Source organism: Ceratotherium simum, chromosome 17 (assembly GCF_057802395.1).
Source record: "Ceratotherium simum simum isolate JZ-2026a chromosome 17, ASM5780239v1, whole genome shotgun sequence".
NCBI classification, from domain to species: domain Eukaryota; kingdom Metazoa; phylum Chordata; class Mammalia; order Perissodactyla; family Rhinocerotidae; genus Ceratotherium; species Ceratotherium simum.
This window is the reverse complement of record NC_141916.1, coordinates 48,118,730-48,142,748: the sequence shown is the minus strand read 5'-3', so window position 1 is coordinate 48,142,748 and position 24,019 is coordinate 48,118,730. Positions and strand designations below refer to the sequence as shown.

Below are 24,019 nucleotides of genomic sequence, written 5' to 3'. Positions count from 1 at the left end.
TATGGCCATTAATGTCTGTTTCAGTTAAGAATCTGGCTAGAGTGGAAAATCATATTTCACTGTTTCTTCTTTCAGATACATTGGCAAGTCTATTCCTAAAATTGTGACATATGGTCTTTAAATGAGTTTTTGTGGCTTCTTCTATGGCTAGGGTCAGATTCTCTTTTTAAAGCTTTTCTAGTGGTTCTATTTGAATACAATCTTTGAATCTCACAGGAGAGGTAACATGGTACAGTGTAAAGGAAGAAAGACCAGGGTTTGGATCTCGGGTCAATTGATAGGGACCACTAGCAAGATACTTTACCTCTCTGAGCATCAGTTTTCTCACCTGTAAAATGGGAATCCTAACACCTGCCTCTCCATGTTGTTAAGATTAAATATGTGTACAATACCTGTCACATATTAGGTGGTCAGTAAACATTTGATAAACTGATGAAATGGAGAGAAAGTAAAGAACTATCAGGAAAACACACACATAATTGTCCCCAAGAGCAGTGAGACTCTCATGTCCCCAAGGCCATGAGATAAATGACACAGAACTCCTTTTAGAGTTAAATTACTTGGGCAAAGGTCAGCCCCTCCTTCAGTTAAAAAGCCGGGGGCAGGGCTTAACAAGGAAGTGGCAATCCTTCCCTAAACCTTAGTCCTGAATCTGAAAAGGCTACATCTGGATGGAGTCTTAGATCACAGGAGCCTTCCTAAATGAGAAGCCAAGAAGACTTGGTGAAAGTTTCCTCTTGAGTTTTCGTGGAGAGACCCAGGTATAGAAATATCCTTACTGACCTGATCCTCACCTGAGCTGCAGCAGGAGAAACCACTGACAGCTTTGAGACCAGGTAACACCAGGAGGCACCAGTCTTCATTCTCAGCCTGCCCAGGAGGACAGAGTGGGTCTTTAGTCCTGGTTTTGCTAATGAGGAAATCTAACTGGGGGAGACGTTTCCTGAGTTTATTAAAAAGTTCTTATTGTCTAAGTCTCAGGAAGTAAAGCGACAGCTGAGAAGCTAGTTTATTGGGTTTCAAGGAAAGGGAAAGAAAGCTATTTAGGTTTCTCTTTTGCTACAGAAGGTTTGGGGTAGTTCAGTTAAGAATATATAAGTGGATGAATCATTTTTAACATTATGTAGTCCTCTTCAGTGAGTATCTGACAAGGCCTGTGATGACATGATAGCCAGTCAGTGGCAGGAGTTCACGGAGATGCTGGCTCCCTCCCCTAGAGCAGTATGGGCCTGAGGACGGGAATCCCTGGGTTTGAGCCCAGAGTCTTAAGCACCTTGTGGGAACTCAGGCACAAAGTCAAGGTCCTTGAGTACAAGGCCCAGGTAAAATGGGAAAACCCTCTCCCTCCTTTCTAGAACGATCCCTCCTCTCTTGAGTTCCCTGCCCCTCTGTTCTTAGTCCTCAGTCCTTTGTTTGTTACTTAACATGACCAAAGGCTCTGTCTCGCAGTTTAGCTTCTACCGTAGGAAGTTAAGACGTTTTACCTCATTCCTCATTTCACCCTGAGGATTAAAGAATCTGTCATACTCAGAGATGACAAAGAGGGGAGAAGGAATGAAGACAGTAAAAATTCTGAAGTTCGGGAAAGGAAAGGATGAGGCAGCCTCTGAAGGACATAAGGGGGCACAGGGTGCTGAGAGAGGCTCAAGGCAACCAGATAAAATTGAGCTCATAATGTGGTCTGGGGAGGTCTGGGGACCCCACTTGGGGATGCGTGTCTACACCTATGAGTTATACTTGGGTCTCGTCTGTATGCGCGGGGCAATGGAAGTCAGCTCTTTTGCTGAGCCTGTTGCCAAGGGGTCCTCCAGGCCCCGACATCCCGGACAGACCGATGCAAGGTGAACCAACTGTGACCTCTGTCCCGCTTACCTCTGGAACCCGTTGTGGCATCCTCTGTGCGTGGACCCGTGAAGCACACACCACTGTTGTTTCCTTCGTGTGCTTATCCATTACCTGCCTCAGGAAGGGAAGTGAAATCTAATCTCAGCAAATGAATCCAGAGCTAGAAAAATCCCAAAAGGGTGGCTGGCGATAACAGGAGTCTAGGTGCTTCCCAGCTCAACACGCAGCTCCCTGGCAAGCGGCGCCTTCTCCGCCCGTGCTCCTAAAGGACAAGCCCCGGGAGACCAGAAGGACTTTGGCCATTTAGAGGGTTGGAGGGAAAGGACTCTGGGGGAAGGAAAAGAGGCCAATGAAAGAAGCCCTGTAATCTTGCTTTTGAGAGTAGGTTTGCTGTCGTTTGTTCTAGATAAGGAGGGAGTATGTAAATACACGGGAGTAAGAGTAGGGTTGTATCCACTGAGTCACTGAATTAGAACAAGGCTCACAGGTCCTATTCTGGAGCCAGGTCCCCCCATCCAGGCCCTGAACTGGCACCAGCGGGCCCCACCCAGGCCTTCGTCTCCGTAAACATAAGCGTAAAATTTACCTGTAAGTGCCCATAAACCCAGAAGTTGGGCTTTTACTTTCAATGGGAATAGCTGAGAGCAGAAAGGATCCAACGTGTGATTAACTCACGGCTGCTCTAAAATGAGGCTTAGCTATAAATGTAACAATAGCTCTTCCTCAATTCACAATGAGGATTAGTAGGGAAAAACGCTACACTAGTTAAATGCGTTTAAGCGTGTTAACTAATACTTTTGTGTCTCCATGGATTCTCTTTCAGCCAAGGCTTTCCAGGGCCTGGTCGCACCCCCACCCACCCCCTCAGTGGCGTGGCCTCAGGCAGGCCTGTCGCCTGAGCACTGCAGTGCTTTCTGCTGCTCTCCCCTCCTTGGCCTCGCCTGTTGGTTGGGCCAAGTACCCAGTCCTTTCTAGCCCGTAACCCGACAAAAATCTCCTCTTTCACAAAATGGAAGGCCTGTGTGCCCCATCCTGACCTCAGTGGTTTTCCCCCTTTGCTGATGTTGCTCCTGAATCGGCATTTAGCAAACTTGTTTCTTACAGAAGTCAGACCCTTCCTCTCTCCAGCAATGCCACACATGCAGGCATGCACAAACACACGTGCACACACTCATGCACAATGCTAAAGTCCTCCCACTACATTAGAAAGGTTTTGTGGGGTTTTTTTAACTTACACAGAGGTTTCTCCAGAAGCATAGTATTATGGCTTGAGGAGAGGGCTCACTCTCCTACCCAAGGACATACTTCCTGTAGGGCCCCGGTGCACTTCCTGCCTACAGCGTCCTGAGCTGCCCAATTCAAATGGAAGCTTCGAAATTAAATCCTCTCCTGACACATTCCAGCTCTGGTGTCCTGTCTGGGCTCAGCCCCTTCCACACTAAGTCCGCTGCCTGGAGTTTGGAACACATATCCTGGCCCTCTCCTCACTCTTTCAGGCTCATTCTCTTGCTTGTCTCTTGCTCAGTCTCGACCTTGGGCCACTTGACTCGCTTACACGTACCTCAGGTCTCAATATTTCTCAGCAATATCTTTCATTCATAGGGTTGCCTGATTTGCATAAAAACACAAGACACCCAGTTAAGTTTGAATTTCAGATAAAAAACAAATCTTTTTTTTTTCGGTATAAGCATGTCCCATACAATATTTGGGACATACTTATGCTAAAAAATTACTTGTTTATCTGAAATTCAAATTTGACTGGACACGCTGCATTTGATCTGGCAGCTCTATAGTCATTATTCATTCATTCATCAGGTATTTATGGAGGACTTACCATGTATCGGGCATTATGCTAGGTGCTGGGAAAGCCAGCCAAGCCCCAGTCTTCATATCTTACAGTGTAAATACTTCATGCACACACATACACACACACTATATATATATATATAGGACTATAAGAAACTATAGGAAGAGTGTGGATTTTGTGCTAAACCTAATATTTGCATGTCACTAGTTAGTTTTCTTGATTGCTGCATTTGATGAGCTTGCTTTTATAAACATATTAAAATTTACTTACAAAAAAGGCACCCTACAAAAATAATATAATTTTAATGAATAATGACGCCAATATTTCTTGAGCATTTATCACCTACCATGTACTATTTTAAGTGCTTTACATGTACTAATTCTTTTTATCCACATACCAACTTGGTGAAGCAGGGGGCGGTTTTCATCCCCATTTTATAGATAGGAAAGTGGAGGCACAAATAAATTAAGAAATGTACCCAGGCCCACAGCTAGTAAGCAGATGACCCAGGATTTGAACTAGGTTGTCTGAATCAAGAGACCAGCATTTTAACCATTACTCTGTACAGACCAACTCTGGTATTATTGCTTTATAGTTTATAAAGGATTTTCACAGTTTATAACTTAATCCTCCTATATGGTCAGCGAGTTAGATAATATGAATCGCATTTTATAAATGGAAAAACTACACCTCAGAGAGGTTAAGTGATTTGCCTGAGTCCCTTTGCCAGAAAGTATGAAAAGCAACTCTTCAACCTGTCTTTTCATTCCAAATGCTGCACTCTCCCTGCTAGACCATCCGAAAACCCCTTGGAGCTCTTCTAGAACAGTATTGCCCTCAGTGGGTTTCATAAATATTTTTTTAAATCAAGTACTTGTTCCAACACCTAAATCAAGCTCTATTCTAAATGCTTTACAAATATTAACTCATTTCTTCTTCATAACGGTATGAAACAGGTACCGTCTTCATCCCCATTTTTTTTTTTTTGTGAGGAAGATTAGCCCTGAGCTAATATCCATGCCAATCCTCCTCTTTTTGCTGAGGAAGACCAGCTCTGAGCTAACATTTATTGCTAATCCTCCTCCTTTTTTTTTTTCCCTTTTTTGCCCCAAAGCCCCAGTAGACACTTACACGTCATAGTTGCACATCCTTCTAGTTGCTGTGTGTGGGACGTAGCCTCAGCATGGCCAGACAAGCGGTCCGTCGGTGCACGCCCCGGATCCGAACCCGGGCCGCCAGTAGCAGAGCACGCGCACTTAACCGCTAAGCCACAGAGCCGGCCCCTCATCCCCGTTTTAAACGTGAGGAAAGTGAACCATAGAGAGTAAGTCACATAACCGCTAGTGGCAGAGCCAGGATTTGAACCCAGACAATCTCAGAACAAGAAAAAGTTCCACAAGTCGTCGTCCAGTGCCTTTTTGTGTCGGGCGTTGTTGTAGGCATTGGGCACGCGGCACAGATATCACAGCACACCAACATGCCTGTCCTCGTGGTCCTTATATCTAGATAAACTGGAAGACCTGGGAAAGGATCCTGATGGGTGTGACTTAACCCGGCACCAAGAGAGGGGAGAATTGTTGACCGAGAGAATGCTGTGGGGGGCGGGGAGGGGAGGGGCGGGGTGGGGAGGGGAGGGGCGAGGGCAGAAATCTGGGAGGAGCGCGTGCTCTGTGCAGATGTTGTGAGTCCTGACAGCAAAAGGCTCTCTGTGGTGCATAGTGAGTGTGAAACTGGGAGAAGCTGAGGGAAGAAAGACTGTCAAAGCCAAAGCCCTGGAATAGGACAGGAACGTGGAGAGTCAGAAGGGAGGAGGCAGCCTAGTGGTCATGCCCCGCCTCACGCCACACCCCTTGAGCATTTGCTTGTGTTCGGTTACCTGAGCCAGGTGTTGGGGCTCAGGCATCGCGTGAATGTGTCTATGTGTGTAGTCGGCATCTCAGGTTTTGCAGCTCTGCCCTTGGCCACGCTGGGAAATCCATTTCTGTCCCCTCCCTCTGCACCTGATGTCATGGCATAGCCCCCTGCAGCCACCTCCCGGCCTGGCTTCCATCAGAACTCACCCAGCCAGGGGCCGTTGCTTTCTTGGGGCCTGGCGGAGGAGCTGGTCCTCTGAGGAACAGCTTCTGTTTCAGCCAGTGTGAGTCTCTTTCGAATAAAGGAGCGGAAACAAGGATGGAAACGGGAAGCGCCTGGCAGGTCAGCAGGAGAGCTATTTCAGCCCCTACACCTCTTGCAAATAGTAGAATCAGAGGGAAAAGTTAGAGAATATCCAATGTGAAAGCTGAGGACCAAGGAGATTGAGAGACTGCCCAAGGACATTGCAAGGTAGAAGCTGAGCCAGCCCTGACCTTTGGCCTCCAGACACCCCGTCCAATTTATCTGTACCCTGTCACACTGCCTCAAACCCTATCTGCAGTCACTGTCTCATTTTTGGCATGAGAGGATACAGTGGAAAGAAAAGGAGGAATATGCCAGTCGGTCCCATTAATATCACTGTAGCTTATTTATTACCACACCAGCTCACGTGCCAGGAGACGGTCTTAAAGTAGGACCCTTAAGGGAAGGGAACATGATTAAGAGCCACGTGAAGGAGAGACTCAGAGGGCCTGGGATGACAGTAGTACTAGAAAAAGAAATAATAGCCACCATTTTTTGAGCTAGGTTCTGGGTTGGGACATCTCATGCATGATCTGGTGCCTTCAAATATCCACGCAAGACGACTATTATTATTTTCAGTTTTCCTCTAGGAAGCTTAAATTCAGAGAGGTGAAGTAACCTGCCCCAGGTCACACACTCTAGTCAGTGATATGGCCAGAATTTGGACTCAGGACTGTCAGACTGAGAAGCCCAAGCTGTTTTCCAGTACACCCACTGCCTGTGAAATTTTAATCCATTCAGAGTTGGTAATCCGGGCTTTCTGGCATCTGGGACAAAAAGGAAAATGTAGTCCTTAACATACAACAGAAGAAAGCAAAGTAGATTATTAATAAAAAGAAGTGATTTCCTAGCAGGAAACCAGAAAAGGAGTTATATCATGAAAACTTAAATTGAACAAAATCAGTTTATTATATCTATCCGGTTATTCATTGGGAAATAAAGATAAAACCCCTCCATCCTTGTCATTTTAGTGCCTGTATCTATCTTTCTAAAACATGCCTGTCATCACATCACTCTCCTGCTCAAAACTTTGAAAAGCTCTCCATCGCCTCCATCAGTGCTCTTCAAATTTGTAAAAAATAGCAGGATTTTTTTCAGATGAAATCTTACATGGAATGCCAAATATGGCAAGAAATAGATGCGAACCTGGACAAGCTAAAGCAGAGGGTAAAGAAGGGAGAGAGGATGGGAAGAACCAGGGACCTCAGACGCCCCGATGTAGCCTCCCCTTTTGCCCACCTACCCTCTCCCAAGAAGGCTTTTAACTGCCCTCCACAGTCTAGGGTGCCTTTTGAAATGTACTGATGGATCTGACATGAGAAAATGCAAAGCTTTCGGCCCGACATTCAAAGGCCCCCCTAACATGGCCCCAACTGCCATTTCACTCATCGTCCCTCCACATCCCTGAGCCCCAGCTCCCCACAAAGCACGTGCTTATTCTGTATAGTTCTCTCACCCCTCTTCAAACACATCCTAAATTCACCCATAGTCTACCCTCTGCCAATCCTGTTCTTAGCCCCAATATCCATCCACCCATCTAAACCCTTCCTATCTTTCAAGGACTCTTCCTTTGCCCTCTATGGCAGCTGTCTATTCCTCCCCCATCTCCCACACTGGCTGTCTGCAACTCTGTTCCAGCACCTAGCTCACTCTCTGTTTGGAGTTTTCTATGTACATGCCTCTCTTCCTCATCCCTTTAAGATCGAACTTTCAGAAAGAACCCTGGCTTTCCATTTCTGATTACCCCGTGCCTCTCAGCACAAATGAAAATAGGTGTTCAGTAAATGCTTATTGAATTTCACCTCTGTCTCTCCTGACCTGCAAAGAGTAGACTGCCCACAGGTGGAAGGATGGCATGTGGACTTTGTCGTTGCAGGCCCACCATGTGCACCACCAGTGCGTGTGACCTGGAGGAGGTCCCTCTGGATGATGATGACCCAAACAGCTTAGAATTCAAAATCCTGGAATTCTACGTCAAACACCACGTCTTCAAGAACACTTCTGCTGTCTTCTCACCAAAGCTGCTGAGGACAAGAAGTTTGTCCCAGAAAGGGGTGGTGGCTTGTTCAGCAAACGAGTCATGGACACAGGTGTCGTGGCCTTGCAGAAATTCCCAATCCAGTGAGAAGACCATAAACCTTGCCAAGAAGAAGTCTTCTTGGAGAACGCTCTTTGGAGTAGTAGAGAAGGAGGAAGATGCACAGAGTTTGCCTACAGTGTACCGTGCTCAGGATCTTAGACTACTGAAACCTCAGGGTTCTCGCAGTCACCAGTCATCTAGGGACCTTTCTAACGTGGAACAGCACTCAGAGGATGAAGGTAGGCTTTTGGAAATTCTTCTTTCCTGGAACCAAATCTTTCTCTTCTTTGTGTGCATGTTCATCTCCTCCCAGCTAACAACGTGGCCTCATATGCCTCAGTCTCCCAACTTATTAATATGCAGTAATAATTGCCCTACTTTTCTCAAGCCTGAGCAGAAAGGAAGAGGATGGCAGTGAAGGGTGACGGGACTGCGTTTCTGGGTCCACTGTCTATAAATAAGCTTGCTGTCCAAATTCCTAATCCTCTAAACAGGGGCTCAGGCTGCCGCTCTTACCGAGGTAAGTCAACCCACCTCTCTGGGCCTCTGTTTCTGTCTGTACATCCCACCCTCTCTACTGCTTAGGGTGGATGGAAAGATCAGGTAGCTATATATAAATACACTTTTCAAAGTATAAACCACTCTAAAAAAAGAACTGAGAAGCATTTGACAAAACCTTCCCTCAGTGAGACATTTTCACAAAAGGCCTTATCATAGAGAGTTGCCCTTCATCCACAAACCTGGGCATAAGCATCTTCTTCCCCTTCAGCAATGCCTAGTGCCCATTGCCCAGTGCCCAATGCCCAGATTTTAACAGAAAACCCCCCTCCTGCTGAGCTGATTGGACTGTGTAGTTTGTCAATAATTAGTCAACAGGTGGCAGTAATGTCTCAGTTTTAAAATGTTGTGACTGACGTGGACAGCTTTAGATCATTCACTATGATCAAGGAAACTTCCATTTCCCATTGGACACAGAACTGGAGACAGGAGAAGTTATGGTCAGATTATCTGGGGCACTCCGCCTCCCCCCAGTGGTATAGCAATCCCCTTCTGCTGGGGCTGGTAGCTGAGCTCTAGAGCAAACAGAACAGTTTAGAGGCACCGAAATAGGCTTTTCTGCTTGGCCTGGTCTCTGGACTTTGCCAGGAGACAGAGGAAGATTTTACAAACTTTCATCTTCTGGCTTTCGTGAGATAAATGGCATTCTACATTTCAATATTACTGAAGTATCATTTGACCTTTTTTATTTTCCAAAACTTCAAGAGCTCTATATAGGTATACAGAGATCTCTAAAAAAGTAGAAACGATTACGTCCTAAGGAGGCTTAGCTTTAAACATTTATGTACAGAGTATCCTCTCTTCTCACCTTTCTCTTTCCTTGCTTTCTTGTTTAGCTAATTGTCTGGGTGGTTAGTAGGTTTTATGTTGGATGTGACCCAAGAGAGCCTCGCATTCTATTTCTGTTTTGCCGCATACAAATCAGAGCTCAGCAGTTGGCTTCACCTGGGTTCTTTTAACTAAAGGTCACAATTTAGCCTGAGCTGCCATTTCCAGGATTCAGACACCAGGCTAAGTGAGAACTATGAGGTTATGTGCCAAGACCAAAGTTTAGTAGCGAGAGGCCGTGTGAAGTAGAAAAATGAACGTCAACACCAATTTTAGAAACGACCAACCCAGGTTCTTTTACTTGTGAATTTTTCCTTCTCCACAGCTATGATTCGCTACAAGTGGAATGTTACAGTTAAGATTAGGTTCAGCAACATATAGCAGAAAACTCAAATAACTGTGGCTTAAATAATATAGAGGTTATTTTTCTCTCCCATAAAAGGAGACAAAGTTTGGCAGCCCAGGCCTGATATGGCAGCTTCACAGTCATTAGAGATTTTTATTCTGCCATCCCTCAGCTAGTGGCTTCCAACCTTATATTCCTTATGTTCCAAAGTGGCTGCTGGGACACCAGCCATCATGTCTACATTTCAAGCAGGAAGAAACAGGAAACAAGGGAAGGACAAAAGGGTGGCTTCTTTCTAGATAATTCAGCTCTCTTTCAGAAAGCATTCTTAAAACTGCACCCAACTTTTTACATCTCATTGGTCATGCCCTACTGCAAGGGAGGCTGGGAAATGTAGTTTTTTCAGCTGGGTCCATTGCTACCTCTTACATTTCAGTGGTCTTTTACTAAGAAAGAAGAAAATGGAAACTGGGTGGGAAATAGCAGTCTCAACCATATAGAAATCTCTCCCCAACTCCCTGCCCCTTCTCTTTAAAATGAATGCCTCAGGCCAAAGGCTGACTGGCACCTTCCCAACCCTGCTCTCTGGCTCTTCTTGGCCCCACAGTGACCCCCCAAAATAGACCCCAAAGAATGGGCAGCCTTTCTGTTCTCTCCCTACCCCCATCCAATCTTCCCTTGCCTGTCAGATGGGACCAACTCTGACAAGAGGGGAATCTTTTCTTTTTTCAGTTTTTAAAATTCAGGTATTCAAGATGGAAATCTTAACTAAGAAGCTAGCTCATCTGAGTCAAAATGTGTTTGCTTATAGCTTTTCCTGCACATATTTCATCTGCATCCCTCCCTCCATGCCTACCAATTCATGGAAATTGACACACTGTACACAGGTTCGCCAGATTGGGTACTTCTGCGCCCGCTGGTGGTCTCATGATGGCCCTGCCACGTGGCGGGGCCTGGGGGCTGAGGAGGGAGCCTTTGGGGCCTTCATCTGCCTCCTTTGAGCGCAAGATGGGCACAGTGTGACTTCTGGTGGAAGAGCCATGCGCTGATCACCCTAGACAGGCTGCACAAGGTTATAGAGGGAGAAAATGTAAGTGTTTCTTTCCCATCTCCTCCTGACACGAGGGACGGCTTCCTCTGGCTCCGGGATCCAGTCTGTTGCCGTTTCTTTGCCAGAGGCCATGGACAGCCAGCGTTTGAGAGGAAGCTGGTTGGGCTGCAATAAGGTGATTTAAGAGTGGAAAGTATATTTGGTTTGGTTGTTAAAATGGGAAGAAAAAGCATTGATCTCTCTCTCCTTGACCTCTCCAATTCTTCTCTCTGTAATTCACTCATGTGTTTTTGAACCCTATGGATGGAGCATAAAAAATACAGCTTCTTAAGGAAGCCATAGTGCCTTTTGTTAAAGGAAGGGATACGGACAGAGCAGTAGTTCCCGCGGCCTTTCAGTGAATGCCCAGAGGGACAAAGGGCGAGCACCAAAGCTTTCACGCTATGGAGGAATCCGGGGAAGAGGACCAGAAACCACCTTGGCAGCTCAGCAGGATGTCAAAACCTGCTTGTCAAGTGACGCAATCCCTCCCGGGACCCAGGCCTTGCCTCTCATCCATCCTAATTTACTAAGCCCAGGACTTCCCCCGGCACACCCACCTTCCAGCCAAAACCCCACTTTGTTAACTTTCTTCAAGTCTTGTGAATTAAATACTGTTGTTTTTCAAACATTACATTACAGAGCTGCTCCATATGGCAGCAAAGATAGAGTTTGTGTAAGCTTCTAAAATTTAAGCACTTAATGACAAAACGACAATGAAAATTTTGCTGCCAAACAACTCAGCAACACTGGCTGCCCTCCCTGCTCATCCCTGACGAGGGGCAAAGCTGACATCTTTCACAGGCTATGACAATCCTTGGGTCAATCCATTTAAACCTTCATGTCCCAAAATGCTTTATTCTATAGTTATGTGAGCAAATACATGATGTAACTCTTCCTGAATTATAAATTCTTGAAGGCCGTGGGTTGCACTTTATGCATCCTTGTTGACCTATCAGCATTAACTGAGTGTTTCCCAGTAGACATGGAGGAGAGAAAAGACACGTGACTATACAAGCCAGGGGAAGTTCTGAGTTTACTTGACAATGGGAGTGAGTAATGAACATGGCCTGAGAGCAGGGATATTTCTCTCTCCTCAGTGACCAACCCCCAAAGGCTTGTCAAACGACTGAATGTCCTCCTATGCACACAGGCGCCAGCTCTCCAAGATATAAAGGATGTCCAAGGATAAAAAAGAATAAAAATAAAAGCATAATGAGCATTCCCTCAAGCAAAGAATTAAGCACTCCCTTTTGTGTTTCCTCCCTTGCAAAGGGGAAAGGGGACCCTAATTTTGCAAGACTTCAAAAAGAGGGTGCAGAAGGGCAATTGTTTCAAGGTGGCAATCATTATTCTGTGTACTCCGCCCGCCATCCCAGCCTCTGCCAGGCAACTGCCAGTGCCTTCAGAAGAATGGGCCTCGCCCGCGCACACGCTCCCAGGCCGCTTCCTCTCACTCTGGGCTGGTCTTTTCATTTCGGGCAACTGTGCATACCAATGAGCTAGACAAAGTTCTTCTGGAAAGGGCCTCTCAGCACCATTTTGTCTTGTTTTCAGCTGTGGACCCCAAAGTTGTTTCCATTGCCAACCGAGTTGCTGAAATCGTCTATTCCTGGCCGCCGCCAGAAGAGCCCCAGAACCTGGGAGGGCGCTACAGGTTTGAGGGGCTTGTTGAACAACGGGTTCTCCACCCCCAGCCCCAGAGCTCCCAGTCTAGACCTGCAAGTGCCAAGAAAGGTAAACTTCCCTTCCGAGCGTCTGCGTTGGGTTGAATGTTTTCCAGGCAGAGGTATATGAGCATTTATGTATTTATGCAGCTCGGGGCTCTGCAACTTGGGAATCTCTGCTGACCTGGACCAAGGGTGTAACAGCAACATGCTGGAGGCAGTGGCCTCTAGCTTGAGAGACCAGCCCAAGCCCAGGGGAGTGCGCCAGCAGATTGAAGTAACATGCCAGGCTCACTGCTAAGTCCAAAGAAAAGTCTCCTACTGAGGGAGAGGAGGAAGTACAGAGCGTGCACTCAACCTTGTCCACAGGGGGAAATGCAGTGTTGGATTTAACCATGGTAGCAACGGCCAAGGACCAGTTTGCTCATGGGAGTGCATAGGGTGTGGATGGAGCATCCACCCGGGGATTTATAATATTGCCTTGGGCTCCCATGAAAAAGCAGAGGGTTGTCAGACCTTCTGGTGCAGAACATGAAGCAGAACTGAGAAGTAGTGACCAGACTGGGTCGGTTGTCACCAAAACTGTAGCAATAGCTAGGTAGGACTGTAGATCCCATCAGAGTTGCAGGAATTCTGGAGTCGAGGGGAGCAGGACCAAGTACCACAGGAAGAGAAGTTCAGGCCTGCATCTCTCACTAACGATGGTCCTCGCTCGGGGCTCTTTCCCCAAACTCCAGTGGAGGATGAGGAGCTGAGGTGGCTCTGGGTTTGCGGCACACCCAAGCACAAGGCAAAAGTTCTCCCTCCAAAGGTATTGGTGTCTCCCAACCCCGGAAGCAGAGTGGTGCGTTTGTCCACCCAGTGCTGTGCTGCTGGGACCACAAACTACCACAGGGGCTTAGAGTGAGGAGCTGGAGGAGAGGAGGGGCCCTCTGAGTCTGTGAAAAACAAAGTGTCTCCGCTTTATTACTGTCTCATGTGTGTCTGGGCGATGTAAAGCAATACCCCAAACCAAGCTAAAGCTAAGGCTCTTGTCCTCTGTGCACGTGAGAAATTCGGGCCACTCTTACAGCAACGTTCCCTGAGAGAGGCGGCACCAGATAAAAACTACACGTGGGCGATGGAGACCCGCTTTCTTTCTTCCCCCAGGTGACTTGAGTCTCAGACTTCCCACTTACCTCTTACCTTGCCCTTCACCAGACCTTTTTGGGACGTGACATGCTGGATTAATTTTCTGGCACCTCTTTCCTCTTATCTGGGACAAACATGAGGACTCTGTGACTTCAGAGATTGTGCCATAAGCAAAATATGCTGTTCTCTCAGTAACTGGATTTTCTGTTTGGATTCTGTTCCATAGCAATGACCATTTTCATCACATTTAGTTGTTAGCATATCTTGAGATAAGGACAGTCATACGCCACCTCCCCCGTTCCACCACACACCAACTTTCTGTCTGCCACTTTAGCCTTTGAAGCAGGAGAACTTATTAATTTTGTTTACTTTTACCCCACCTTGTTGTAAAGACATGGCATACAATGTATAAATTTTAAGATAAAGTTAAGATAAAATAAGTTTGAAAGATAATGTAAAAAGAAAAGAGCAGGAAAATGGAATGAGGTGAATTCCCAAACTACAGGCCAGGAAGACTATGCCGCCTCTTAGATGGGACTACAAATTTGTCTCTACACTTTCTAGCCGCTAACACAAGGGGAAAATGATCAAACAGGAGATTTATGGTGTCCATATGGAAGAAGCACCGTCTGCTCAGGAGAAGCCTAAAGACCCGAGGGAAATTTCTCCCAAATATCTTTAGAGATGGGATCATGTATAGTGGAACCATCTTCAACAACATTCTTACAGTAAATATAATGATGAATTTCATGGTGAGAATTGAGGGGCTGTGGGAAAAAAAGAAGAAAAAAAGGAAGGAGGGGACTGAGGAGAGGGTGTCTGGAAGGGTTTGTGCCTGATCAAAGAGGTGAGGTAAAATTTAATTTGCTAAGAATTGCAAAGCAAGGACACTTCTTCCTCAATCCCTAACCAGGCCACCAGCATTGTCACTGGAAAAATTTAAGATTTTTTTACTTAAATGGAATAACTGGAATTTTCCCCTGACAGATGAAGAAGACCAAATAATAGCCAAAATCGTTGAGCTGCTGAAATATTCAGGGGATCAGATGGAAAGAGAGGTACGGAGCTTCTTGAACTAATGTGATTTCTTTCTGTGCCCACGCACTGGTACACGAGAACAGAATTGTACTCCAGGTTGTATTTCTTTTCAAAGTTCTGGTTTCCACTTAGTCCTAAATTTTATTTCCCTTGGAGTCAAAATTCTTCATGCTGGCAGCATCTCAAAAATGAATCACTTTGGAAAACATAAGTAAACCTTCTGGAGCCTCCTTGGAATTTTTGGAAAAGAAAAAAGTAACTTTGTTATTGCAAAAAAAGACACCAATATAAATTAAAATTAGCTGAATAGAATTATTAATCTAGTTCCCCATGTAACTGATCCTAGGGAAGTTTAGACTCTTGCATTTGCCCTGCAGCCTGGATATCTGTGTCCCACAGCTGCTCTAAGGCTCGAGGCCTTTCTGAATCTCCCCCCTAGAGTGGCTGGACTGTTCTCTGCTCAAGGTCTGTCTTAGCAATTCAGCCAGGGAGGCGGGTTAGCGTTACTTGGAGAGCTCTGGATTCCCTGCCATTTAGAAGTTGAGACCCACCATTCCACTAAGGAACTTGTGCAAGCTGCCTTCAGATAAAGAGTTGGTGAGCAGGCTCCCACTGGAGTCAGAAGAGCAATCTCTTCTGTGTCCATCACCTACTGACTGCTGAGTAGTTTCTAGGGCCTGTCAATCAGGGGCTGGCCTATGGACCTATTTCCTTGTTTTGCCAGGATCCGTGGGGAAGAAGTCAGGCCCTGTGGGGCTTCAGCAGGAAGGGGAAACAGCACTAACTGGCCAGCCACCATCCCCTAGTCACAGCACGCTCAGCGGCTCTGCTCTCAATGCCTTTGTCAGAGGTGTGCCCAGAGGATGGTGACCAGGAGGGTGAAGGTCATGGGAGATGGTGCAGAATGAGAAACAATGAGAAAACTGGGGATATCAGACTAAAGAAAAAAGAAGGGAGTGTGTGAGCTTTGGGGCCATAAGTAAAGGATGGATAGGCGTGCAGAGGAAGCAGAAAATAGAACACGGTGCATGATTTAAGGACACCCCTGTGTTTCTCCAGAACTAACATCAATGGATAGGAGTTATGGGGCAATTACTTTCTCCCCATTTTAAGAACGAACTTTCTAGCACTGGGGGGGCTGCCTATCAAAGCCAAGGGCTGCCTCGTGAAAGAATGATCTTCCTGTCACCAGAAGAATTTCAAGTAGAGGCCAATAACCAGCCAGCAGTTCAGTACGTGCACTGGGAAGGATCCATTAGATGTCCTCGAGGAGTTTTTACAGCTTGAAAGTTCTGTGGCTCTTGGGACAACCTCCTCCCCGGCCTCCCTAAGCAGTGACTTGCAGCAGGTCAGGGAGACCGGGGACAGGAGGTGGCATGAAGGCGACCCCTCTGGTTATGAAGAGAGATGCTTTCCTTTTCACCCCACAAATTACCACTTTAAAAACCCTCACTTTGCCTGAGGCACTCTCTTGATGATTTGGGGCAATACTTTACATTATTTATGTAGGAAGCGTGGTTTTTGTTCCCTTTATGTGGTTCCCCAGTAAAGGAGTGTGGTAGCAACACGGAAGGTCTGACTTGTGCTGTGTGGTTGTGCGTTCCCACCAGAATGGGACAGTGACATGAGGAGAGGCCCCGCCACGGCTGCAGAGTGTCTGCAAAGCCGCCCATCCGCCAGAGCACATACAGGCTCGTCCTACACCTCCCTGAGAGGTCAAAGAGCAGGTGCAACCGAAAGAGGCAGGGCTACTCTGTGGGAGGTTCTGGCATTTGATTATTTTACTGTTCTGGCAGAGTGCAGGCTTCCAGCCACCACTGAAGTTTCGAGTCTAGCTTCTTCAAGTGGTCACTGATTAAGAGGAGTCCATTCTTGGTGTGGAGGCCGCTGGTCGTTCCTGCTTCAGATTTATAATTCCCATAGGCCCCTGTGTCTCCCGGAAGTTGAGGGGTGGGCTGGGCTCAGATAAAGAACACCGCTCCACCGAAATCGTTACATAGCATCTGACTCATCTCCAGAGCATCCCTTTTAGAAACAATATTTGTGGAAAACCTGCTGAGCTTATCATTCCTGAAGGACAGAACTAGAGGATTTTCAAATAAACATTTAGTCCCTGCTCACGAAAAAATTTCTTTTTTTGCATGACAACCATCATATTAACGGACATGGCGAGGATGGTTTTAAATGAAGAGGATTTATGACAGAAGGTCTGATTTTTCAGAAGAAGTAGAAGCAGTATTGATTTTTTTTAATGGTATGGTAGTCCAAAGGAGGTAAAGCAGAGAGAAGCAAGGTTCAAGAGAGGGGTGTGAGGTAAAATAGATAGAACAATGGAAAGAAATCAGTGGATTTGTTTGTTTGTTTTTTAAGTGAATATATGCACCTCAGGAGTCTTCCTTTGCTCTCGTAGCATCCTGAAAAATTACTAACATTTCAAGAGCACTTCTCTGTGTCAGGCACTGTGCCAGGTGTTTTCCTCAATTACCTTCTGGTACAAGTACTGTCATCATCCCAGTTTAGAGAAGACAGAACTGAGGCTGAGAGGTTAAGTGATCTCCCTGAGATTTCACAGCTAGTAAGAGGTGGAGCAGAGGTTTGAGCCAAGACAGTGATTTCCAGACTTCGGATTCTGTCCATGATGAGACCTCTAGCAAAGCCCTTGGCAGCATCTTGCAACTGTCACTAGACTATGAACCCTTTGAGTGAGGCCTGGGTCTTAATCACCCACAGTACCTGCCCACTGTTAAGTGCTCAGGAAACATTCGCTGAATGTTGAATGAATGGGCTGTTCAGTTTTATCACTTGTTTGTCCCGATGAAATGAATTCACAGAGCAGGTACACGCTCGATCCAGGGTTCTGCAGGACCCTGTGGCATGGTGAGACTAGAGTCCAGGGTTTCTCCATTGGGTGTTTTAGTGGCCCACTGTTGAGCTGGGGAGTCTGCTCCCTGGGCCAACCTGCTCTACTGAATGCTTATTCTCTTGTACACAGCTGAAGAGGGACAAGGCTTTGAAGAGCTTCCAGAACAGGCTGTCCTACTCTGTTATCGAGACCATCACAGACCAGTTCCTAATGGGTGTGGACACGAGGGGAGAATCAGAGGTCAAAGCTCAGGGCTTTAAGGCTGCTCTTGCAATAGACGTCATGGCCAAGCTCACTGCCGTCTACAACCACCCCATGAACAGGATGCTGGGCTTCGGAACCAGGTACCTGAAAGAGCGCTTCTCGCCCTGGGTCCAGCAGCACGGTGGATGGGTAAGTGCATCCTATTTAAAAATGAACCTTCCCTGGGGGCCGGCGCGGTGGTGCAAGTGGTTAAGTGCGCTCCGCTGCAGCACCGACGCACCGCTTGTCAGGCCGTGCTGTGGCGGCGTCCCACATAAAGTGGAGGAAGATGGGCACGGATGTTAGCCCAGGGCCAGTCTTCCTCAGCAAAAAGAGGAGGATTGGCAGATGTTAGCTCAGGGCTGATCTCACAAAAAAAAAAAAAAATGAATCTTCCCAGAACTCAGATGAGATGAGATGGAAAGTTTTTTTGAGGGGGGCAGGGGGGTTGTTTTTTTTGAGCGAAGGGAACACATCTGTGAAGCAGTTCTCATGGGTTTAGGACACTTGAGTGGCAAGAGATATATCCCATTGATGGGAACATATTTTTAGTGATTATCTTCATCATCAATAAATATTTACTGAACTCCCAAAGGGTATGTAGGGGATGTGTGTGGGGAGAGAGAGATTGGTCAGATGTAACAGGAAATGAGAGATGTTGAGATATAAAATGTTTAGATAGATATAATTTCTGTTTTCACAAATTTTCAGGCACTGGAAGTCTGGCAGTGAGACAAGAAGAGGCAGTTCCTCGTACTCTCAGATGCTGACAGGGTGTGGGGCTAATGCTCATGCAGAGATTCAGGGTTCATGACGTTTTGTCATTGCTGCATGAACCCAGCCATTTTGACAGGGACATTTTGATACAAACTAAAAAGCCAACAGTTAAATTTTCATCTGTTTTTAATTACCTGATATCAGGCAAAACAGACATCTTCACCCCTGTGCCTCAGCCTCAACCCCTCCCCCATCCTTTTTCCCCATTCTTTGAGATTTTCTTGAAATTGCTGTGTTCAAATGGCTTCATGGCGTCAACCTTGTCCAAATGCTTTACTCCAGAGCTTTAATCTCAATAGGCATGGGGCATTTTTGTCTGTTCAAGCCCTTCCTCAGAGGACAGGCCTTTGCCCCTCATTATCCTTGGTTCTCTTTCCACTAGAATGGTCCAGGGGCCAGCAGCAGGTTTGAGTCTGCTCTAGGCACGGCCAGCATGACCCTGGGGCCTCCAAACAGGCTTAGTTTCTTGGCTCCCAGAAGGAAAGTACAGCTGATCTTGCCAAAGGGGTGAAGTGCCCACCGTGGTCTTTAGTGGTGCCCATTGAGCTTACCCAGTCTTCTGTTCTTTCCTATTTTCCACTTTTGCACCAGATATGATGGCCCATAACTGGCTGATCTGAACAACTAAGGCTCTTAAGTATTCTAAGTTCAAGTGGCCATACCTCATGCTGAGGATAGATTCCTCGACATTATTTCAGCTTTAATTGTTCTTCCTTCCAGGACCCCCTCAAGTCCCTCCTCTACCCCAGAGCCTTTCCTGACCACTCCAGCTCAAGGTCCTCACCAGCCTCTGACCTCTTACAAAACTTCACGTTTGCACTATAATTATATACAGGAAAACACCATCATTGTTGGGCTTGTTAATATATTTTTCCAGAGAGATTATAAGTATCAATTGGGTTCACAATGAGATATAATTTCACATCTACTAGCATGACTAAAATAAAAAAGACAAGTGTTGGTAAGGATGTGGAGAAATTTGAACCATCACACATTGCTGGTTGGATTCTAAAATGGTCCAGCCCCTTTGGAAAACAACTTGGCAGTTCCCCAAAATGTCAAACATAGAGTTACCAATTCCACTCTTAGATATATACCCAAGAAAACTGAAAACAAATGTTCACATAAAAACTTGTATATGATGTTGACAGCAGCATTCATTATTCATAATATCCAAAGAGTAGAAACAACCCAAATGTTCATCAATGATGAATGATAAATGGAAAAACCAAATGTGGTATATCCATACAATGGAATATTATTCAGTCATAAAAGGGAATGAAGTACTGACAGAAGGATGAACCTTGAAAACATTAGGCCAAGCAAAAGAAGTCAGACAAAAGGACCATATATTGTATGATTCCATTTACGGGAAATGTCCAGAATAGGCAAATTCATAGTCAGATTAGTGGTTTCCTGGTCTTTGGGGAGAGGGAATGAGGAATGACAGCCAATGGATAAGGAGTTTCCTTTTGTGGTGATGAAAATGTTCTAAAATCAGATAAAGGTGATGGTTGCACAATTCTGTGAATATACTAAAAGCCACTGAATTATATGATTTAAAAGGATAAATTTTATGGTATATTTCAATAAATCTGTTATGAAAAATAGTGGTTCTAATTCTAGTAAGCAAATAAAAAGAGGAAAGAAAAAAGAATACAAATGTTTTTATCCCTTATTTTTTAATTTGGCTGCTGGTGCTAGAGAGAAAAAGAGTTCCAACGAGAGAAAATAGATGAATTGTTTGGTAGAAATAAGAAAGGGAATTTTCAAAGGCTTTAGAAGTTGTTGGCACCAGTTCTTTATCATTTGTAGTTTCTTTTTTTTTTTTTTTTGGTGAGGAAGATCAGCCCTGAGCTAACATCTGTTGCCGATCTTCCTGTTTTTTTGCTGAGGAAGATTGGCCCTGAGCTAACATCCGTGCCCATCTTCCTCCACTTTATATGGGACACCGCCATAGCATGGCTTGACAAGCGGTGTGTCGGAGCGTGCCTGGGGTTCCGAACCCGGGCCACCAGCAGCGGAGCGCACGCACTTAACCACTGCGCCACCGGGCCGGCCCCTATCATTTGTAGTTTCAATTCAAAATTTATTAGTTTACTTTTCCAGGTTATCACAAATCCTAATCTTAAGTCTTGGCCGTAGTTAGGTTTAATTTGGAGTATGTAGCTGAAAATTAGGAGAGGGAGGAAAAAGAATGAGAGAGAAAGGACTAATTTTTCCAAAGTGACAGAGAAAGAGTTGCAAAAAATAAAGGAGGATGTTGATAAAAGAATATTTATGAGTTGATATGACTAGGAAAGTGTGAAGGAGATGTGATTTGAGACCTGTGCTCAGTCTCCCTGAACAGGAAAGATGACACTGAAAGACAAGCCTCCAGGAACTTCCATTGGCCCCAGGTATTTTGGTGGTTCTCTGGGGTGTCCTTGCAGCAGTATGGAAGGAAGAAAACTATTCCTTTGGCACAAGCTTTCCAGGAGCTAGGGTTCCTAACTATCTCAGTATTCCACGTTTCATATGAGTGCATCTAATCTTCCCAACTAAACTGCAAATCTGTGAGGGCAGGATATTGCATTTATTTTATGCCTCTTTGTATCTCTCATAGCTGCCATTACTTTTATATACATCATAGATGTTCAGCCAAAACTTGTAGAATAGTGAATGAATCAGTCAAATGAATGAATAGCAACTTTATCTACCAAGCATGCTGAACAACCTACTATGAGATTTTTAATTGACTCCTTGGCCCTTTTTCCTCACAGTGGAGCACCATTCACATAGTTACCTTCTGATTTTGCAACCTCACCCATTCTACAGCACTTTGAAAGGAGAGATTTGCAACCTCCATAGTCATTAACCTTTCAGTATCTACTTTTTTGAATTTTAAATACAGCATTAAAGCCTTTTTCCATCTAGGCTGTTAACCCTGGATGTATAACCTAAGTCCTTAGCTGATGTTTTCCTTTCAGGCATACCAAGGATGCCAGTCACCTTTCCAAACCCTCCCCCAACCCCAACACAGTCTCCGAGCCTCAGGCCATGCCTGGGATAAGAGAGCAGAGTTAACAGGCTTATGTTTTCATGTGATTCAACAGTGAATCAAACTTGGAATTTTAAGAATCTATTTCTCTTTTTCCCCTCTAGGCAAAAGTGCTTGGGATATCACATGAAGAGGTAGACTGAAACATCAGAAGATTTGGAATCTGGAATACTCACTGTCCAACTGTGGTCCTGTGTACATCGGTCTCAGCATAGATTACAGGAGAAAATAAAAATGTACAAGGCAGATGGAGCATTGAAGTGTTCAAACCCATTATTCCTGTGAATCAAGAGGCATCAGGAGAGGCCTTGTTCGTCTCCAGCTCATAGAGTGTAGTAGCATGGTCCTTGACATCTGCATTTTTCAGGCCCTCCATTGAGTGTATGAGGAGGTCTAGAAAACAAGTGGCAATTCTCCTTTCAGATGTTCAGAACAGAAACCATCATCCTGCCTCTGTTGGCCACTTTAGGGAAAGTGTGTTACAGATATAAGCTGAGCTCATGAGGGCGAAATGATAAATTGTGCATGTGCTGACTCTTTGGTTTCCGGGACTGTTTATTTTTTAAACTACACTTGGGATGGCCTAATAATGACATTGTTTCAAGCTTACCTTTAGAAAGATGTTGCTGTTCATGTTGGTAGACATAGCTGAAGAGACTCTTGAGTTTACTGCTATATCTGCTAGTTTGGGGGGATACTACATATTTGCCTTTTTGACTCACTTCTCTGGAAAAATTCTTTGGCAGTTTGAAAAACTTCCATTTGGCAAAAAACAATTACTCCTACCACCCACAACTCTCTCAGTGACCCCACCTCTATTTCTCAAGGTCTCTGGGACTTTCTTTGTTATATCTCGTGGTAGTGTAATAATTACTAGCTGGAAAAATAAATATGTGGAAAGACCACTTATGATGTGGAAAGACTAGTCAAAAGAGTATTGTTAAAATAAGTAATAATATTAAGATTCTTATGAGACTCAAATGAGTTAATTTATAGAAAGTGCTTAGAACAGCTCTTGGTGTTTAGCGCTAAGTGTTCACTTATGTTTATTATTATGTGCTGCCCTCAGCTCAGCTGAAAATTTCCTCTCCTCTCAAAGCAGTCACTGATTGTTTTTTTTCTGAAATTGATACTGTTCAGAATGAGGTTTTCTAGTAAGTGAAATATGTTCCATAGTAAGCATTTAAGACACAACAATTTTTTAAAATACTATCAAATTATAGCGTCTTACAAATTTCTGGATCCCTAGCACCCAGCATGTAGCCTGATGTAAAACAGATGTTTAATAAACCTTTGATAAACGAATAAATGAATGAGTTAATCAGACATACTTTCAGCTTCAAGGGGAAATTGGACCCATCTATTATCACATGCTTTACTACCCCACCCATCTTAATTAAAATGAGTTTTTCTCTTTTACTTTCTTCCCCCACACTGAAAGTCATAAATGTTGGGGATAAAGGAGTCTCCTTTTACAGATGGAGACACTAGTGACCACCTCTTCTCCCACTTTCACCCAACCATTCCAAACTATTTGCATCCCCCGAATGTATTATGCAACCTTGGACCTCTGAGCCTTTGTACCAATATTTTCTCCCCTTGGAGTGTTCTTGCTTGCTGGTCTTCTTTCCCCCTATTTCCACTAATGCAACTAACTCCAACCCATCTTTACAAGTTTACTCCTTCATTTTCTCCAGGAAGCATTTGCTAACCCTCCCTTGGCCACCGTGGGGCTACATTTGGATGCCTTTCCTCATAGGGATGCTCCATAACACCCTGTAATAGATATTATGCTTAATACGTAAGAATACCGTAAGAACCAGTGTTTCCCACTGGACTGTAAACTCTTTTGTAAACAAGTATTATGTCTAATTTAACTTGTATACCTACTGCCTGGCATATTTTCAGTGCACAGTTGCAGAATCATACCCTAGCCTCACTGCTACAACCTGTAAATCAGTAAGATTGGAGTATGGCTCAAGGTATGTGTAGTTTTAACAAGCTCTCCAGGTGTTCCAATATCATCTGCAGCTTCCAGCCAAGATGAAGTAATAGTAACTAAATTTAATCTCCTGCTTAAAATAACTGAAAAAAATAGACAAAATATGCAAAGAACAGTTTTCAAGCCATTGTGCATCAGGTAATGAAGGACTGGTCTCTGAGAGATGAGAAACCAAGTGAGCCCTATGACTGCCCTAGAGTAGTGCAGGTAGAGTTTCCAGGCCATGTAGGAAGGACGAAAACCCACACAGGTCTCAGCAGTCTCCCTGAAGAGAGGAGATAGAGCCCAGGAGTCCAGGAAGGCCAAGGCAGCTAAAGTTTGCAAGAAAATAATGGAGAGAACAGAATGGCACTCAAAGCTCAGAAGACAGGCCCCCTCAAGTTTTCAGATGAATACTGATCAACACATGCATGTGAAGACACTACCCAAAGATTGGGAAAGAACAACCTGAAAGTATTAAGGGAAACACTCTCCAAAGTTCACACAGGGCTCACAGTAGTGCCTATTTCCACTAGTCAGAATGGAAAAATCTCAAAATTTGCATGGC

At 45.0% G+C, this 24,019-nt stretch overlaps 1 protein-coding gene across 2 annotated transcripts; it reads left to right on the top strand.

The window, feature by feature from the left end:
- The first annotated feature begins 649 nt into the window (after positions 1-649).
- Positions 650-22,773, top strand: BCL2L14 (BCL2 like 14). Of its 2 annotated transcripts, none has more exons than XM_087442735.1 (6): positions 650-761; positions 7,686-8,128; positions 12,269-12,448; positions 14,497-14,567; positions 17,540-17,803; positions 21,575-22,773. In XM_087442735.1, the coding sequence occupies exons 2-6, from the start codon at positions 7,693-7,695 to the stop codon at positions 21,611-21,613; spliced, it is 990 nt and encodes a 329-aa protein (XP_087298861.1). In that variant the 5' UTR covers positions 650-761; positions 7,686-7,692; the 3' UTR covers positions 21,614-22,773. The 2 variants fall into 2 exon arrangements, with proteins under 2 accessions (XP_087298861.1, XP_087298860.1); XM_087442734.1 differs by having other exon boundaries at positions 650-836.
- The last annotated feature ends 1,246 nt before the right edge of the window (positions 22,774-24,019 follow it).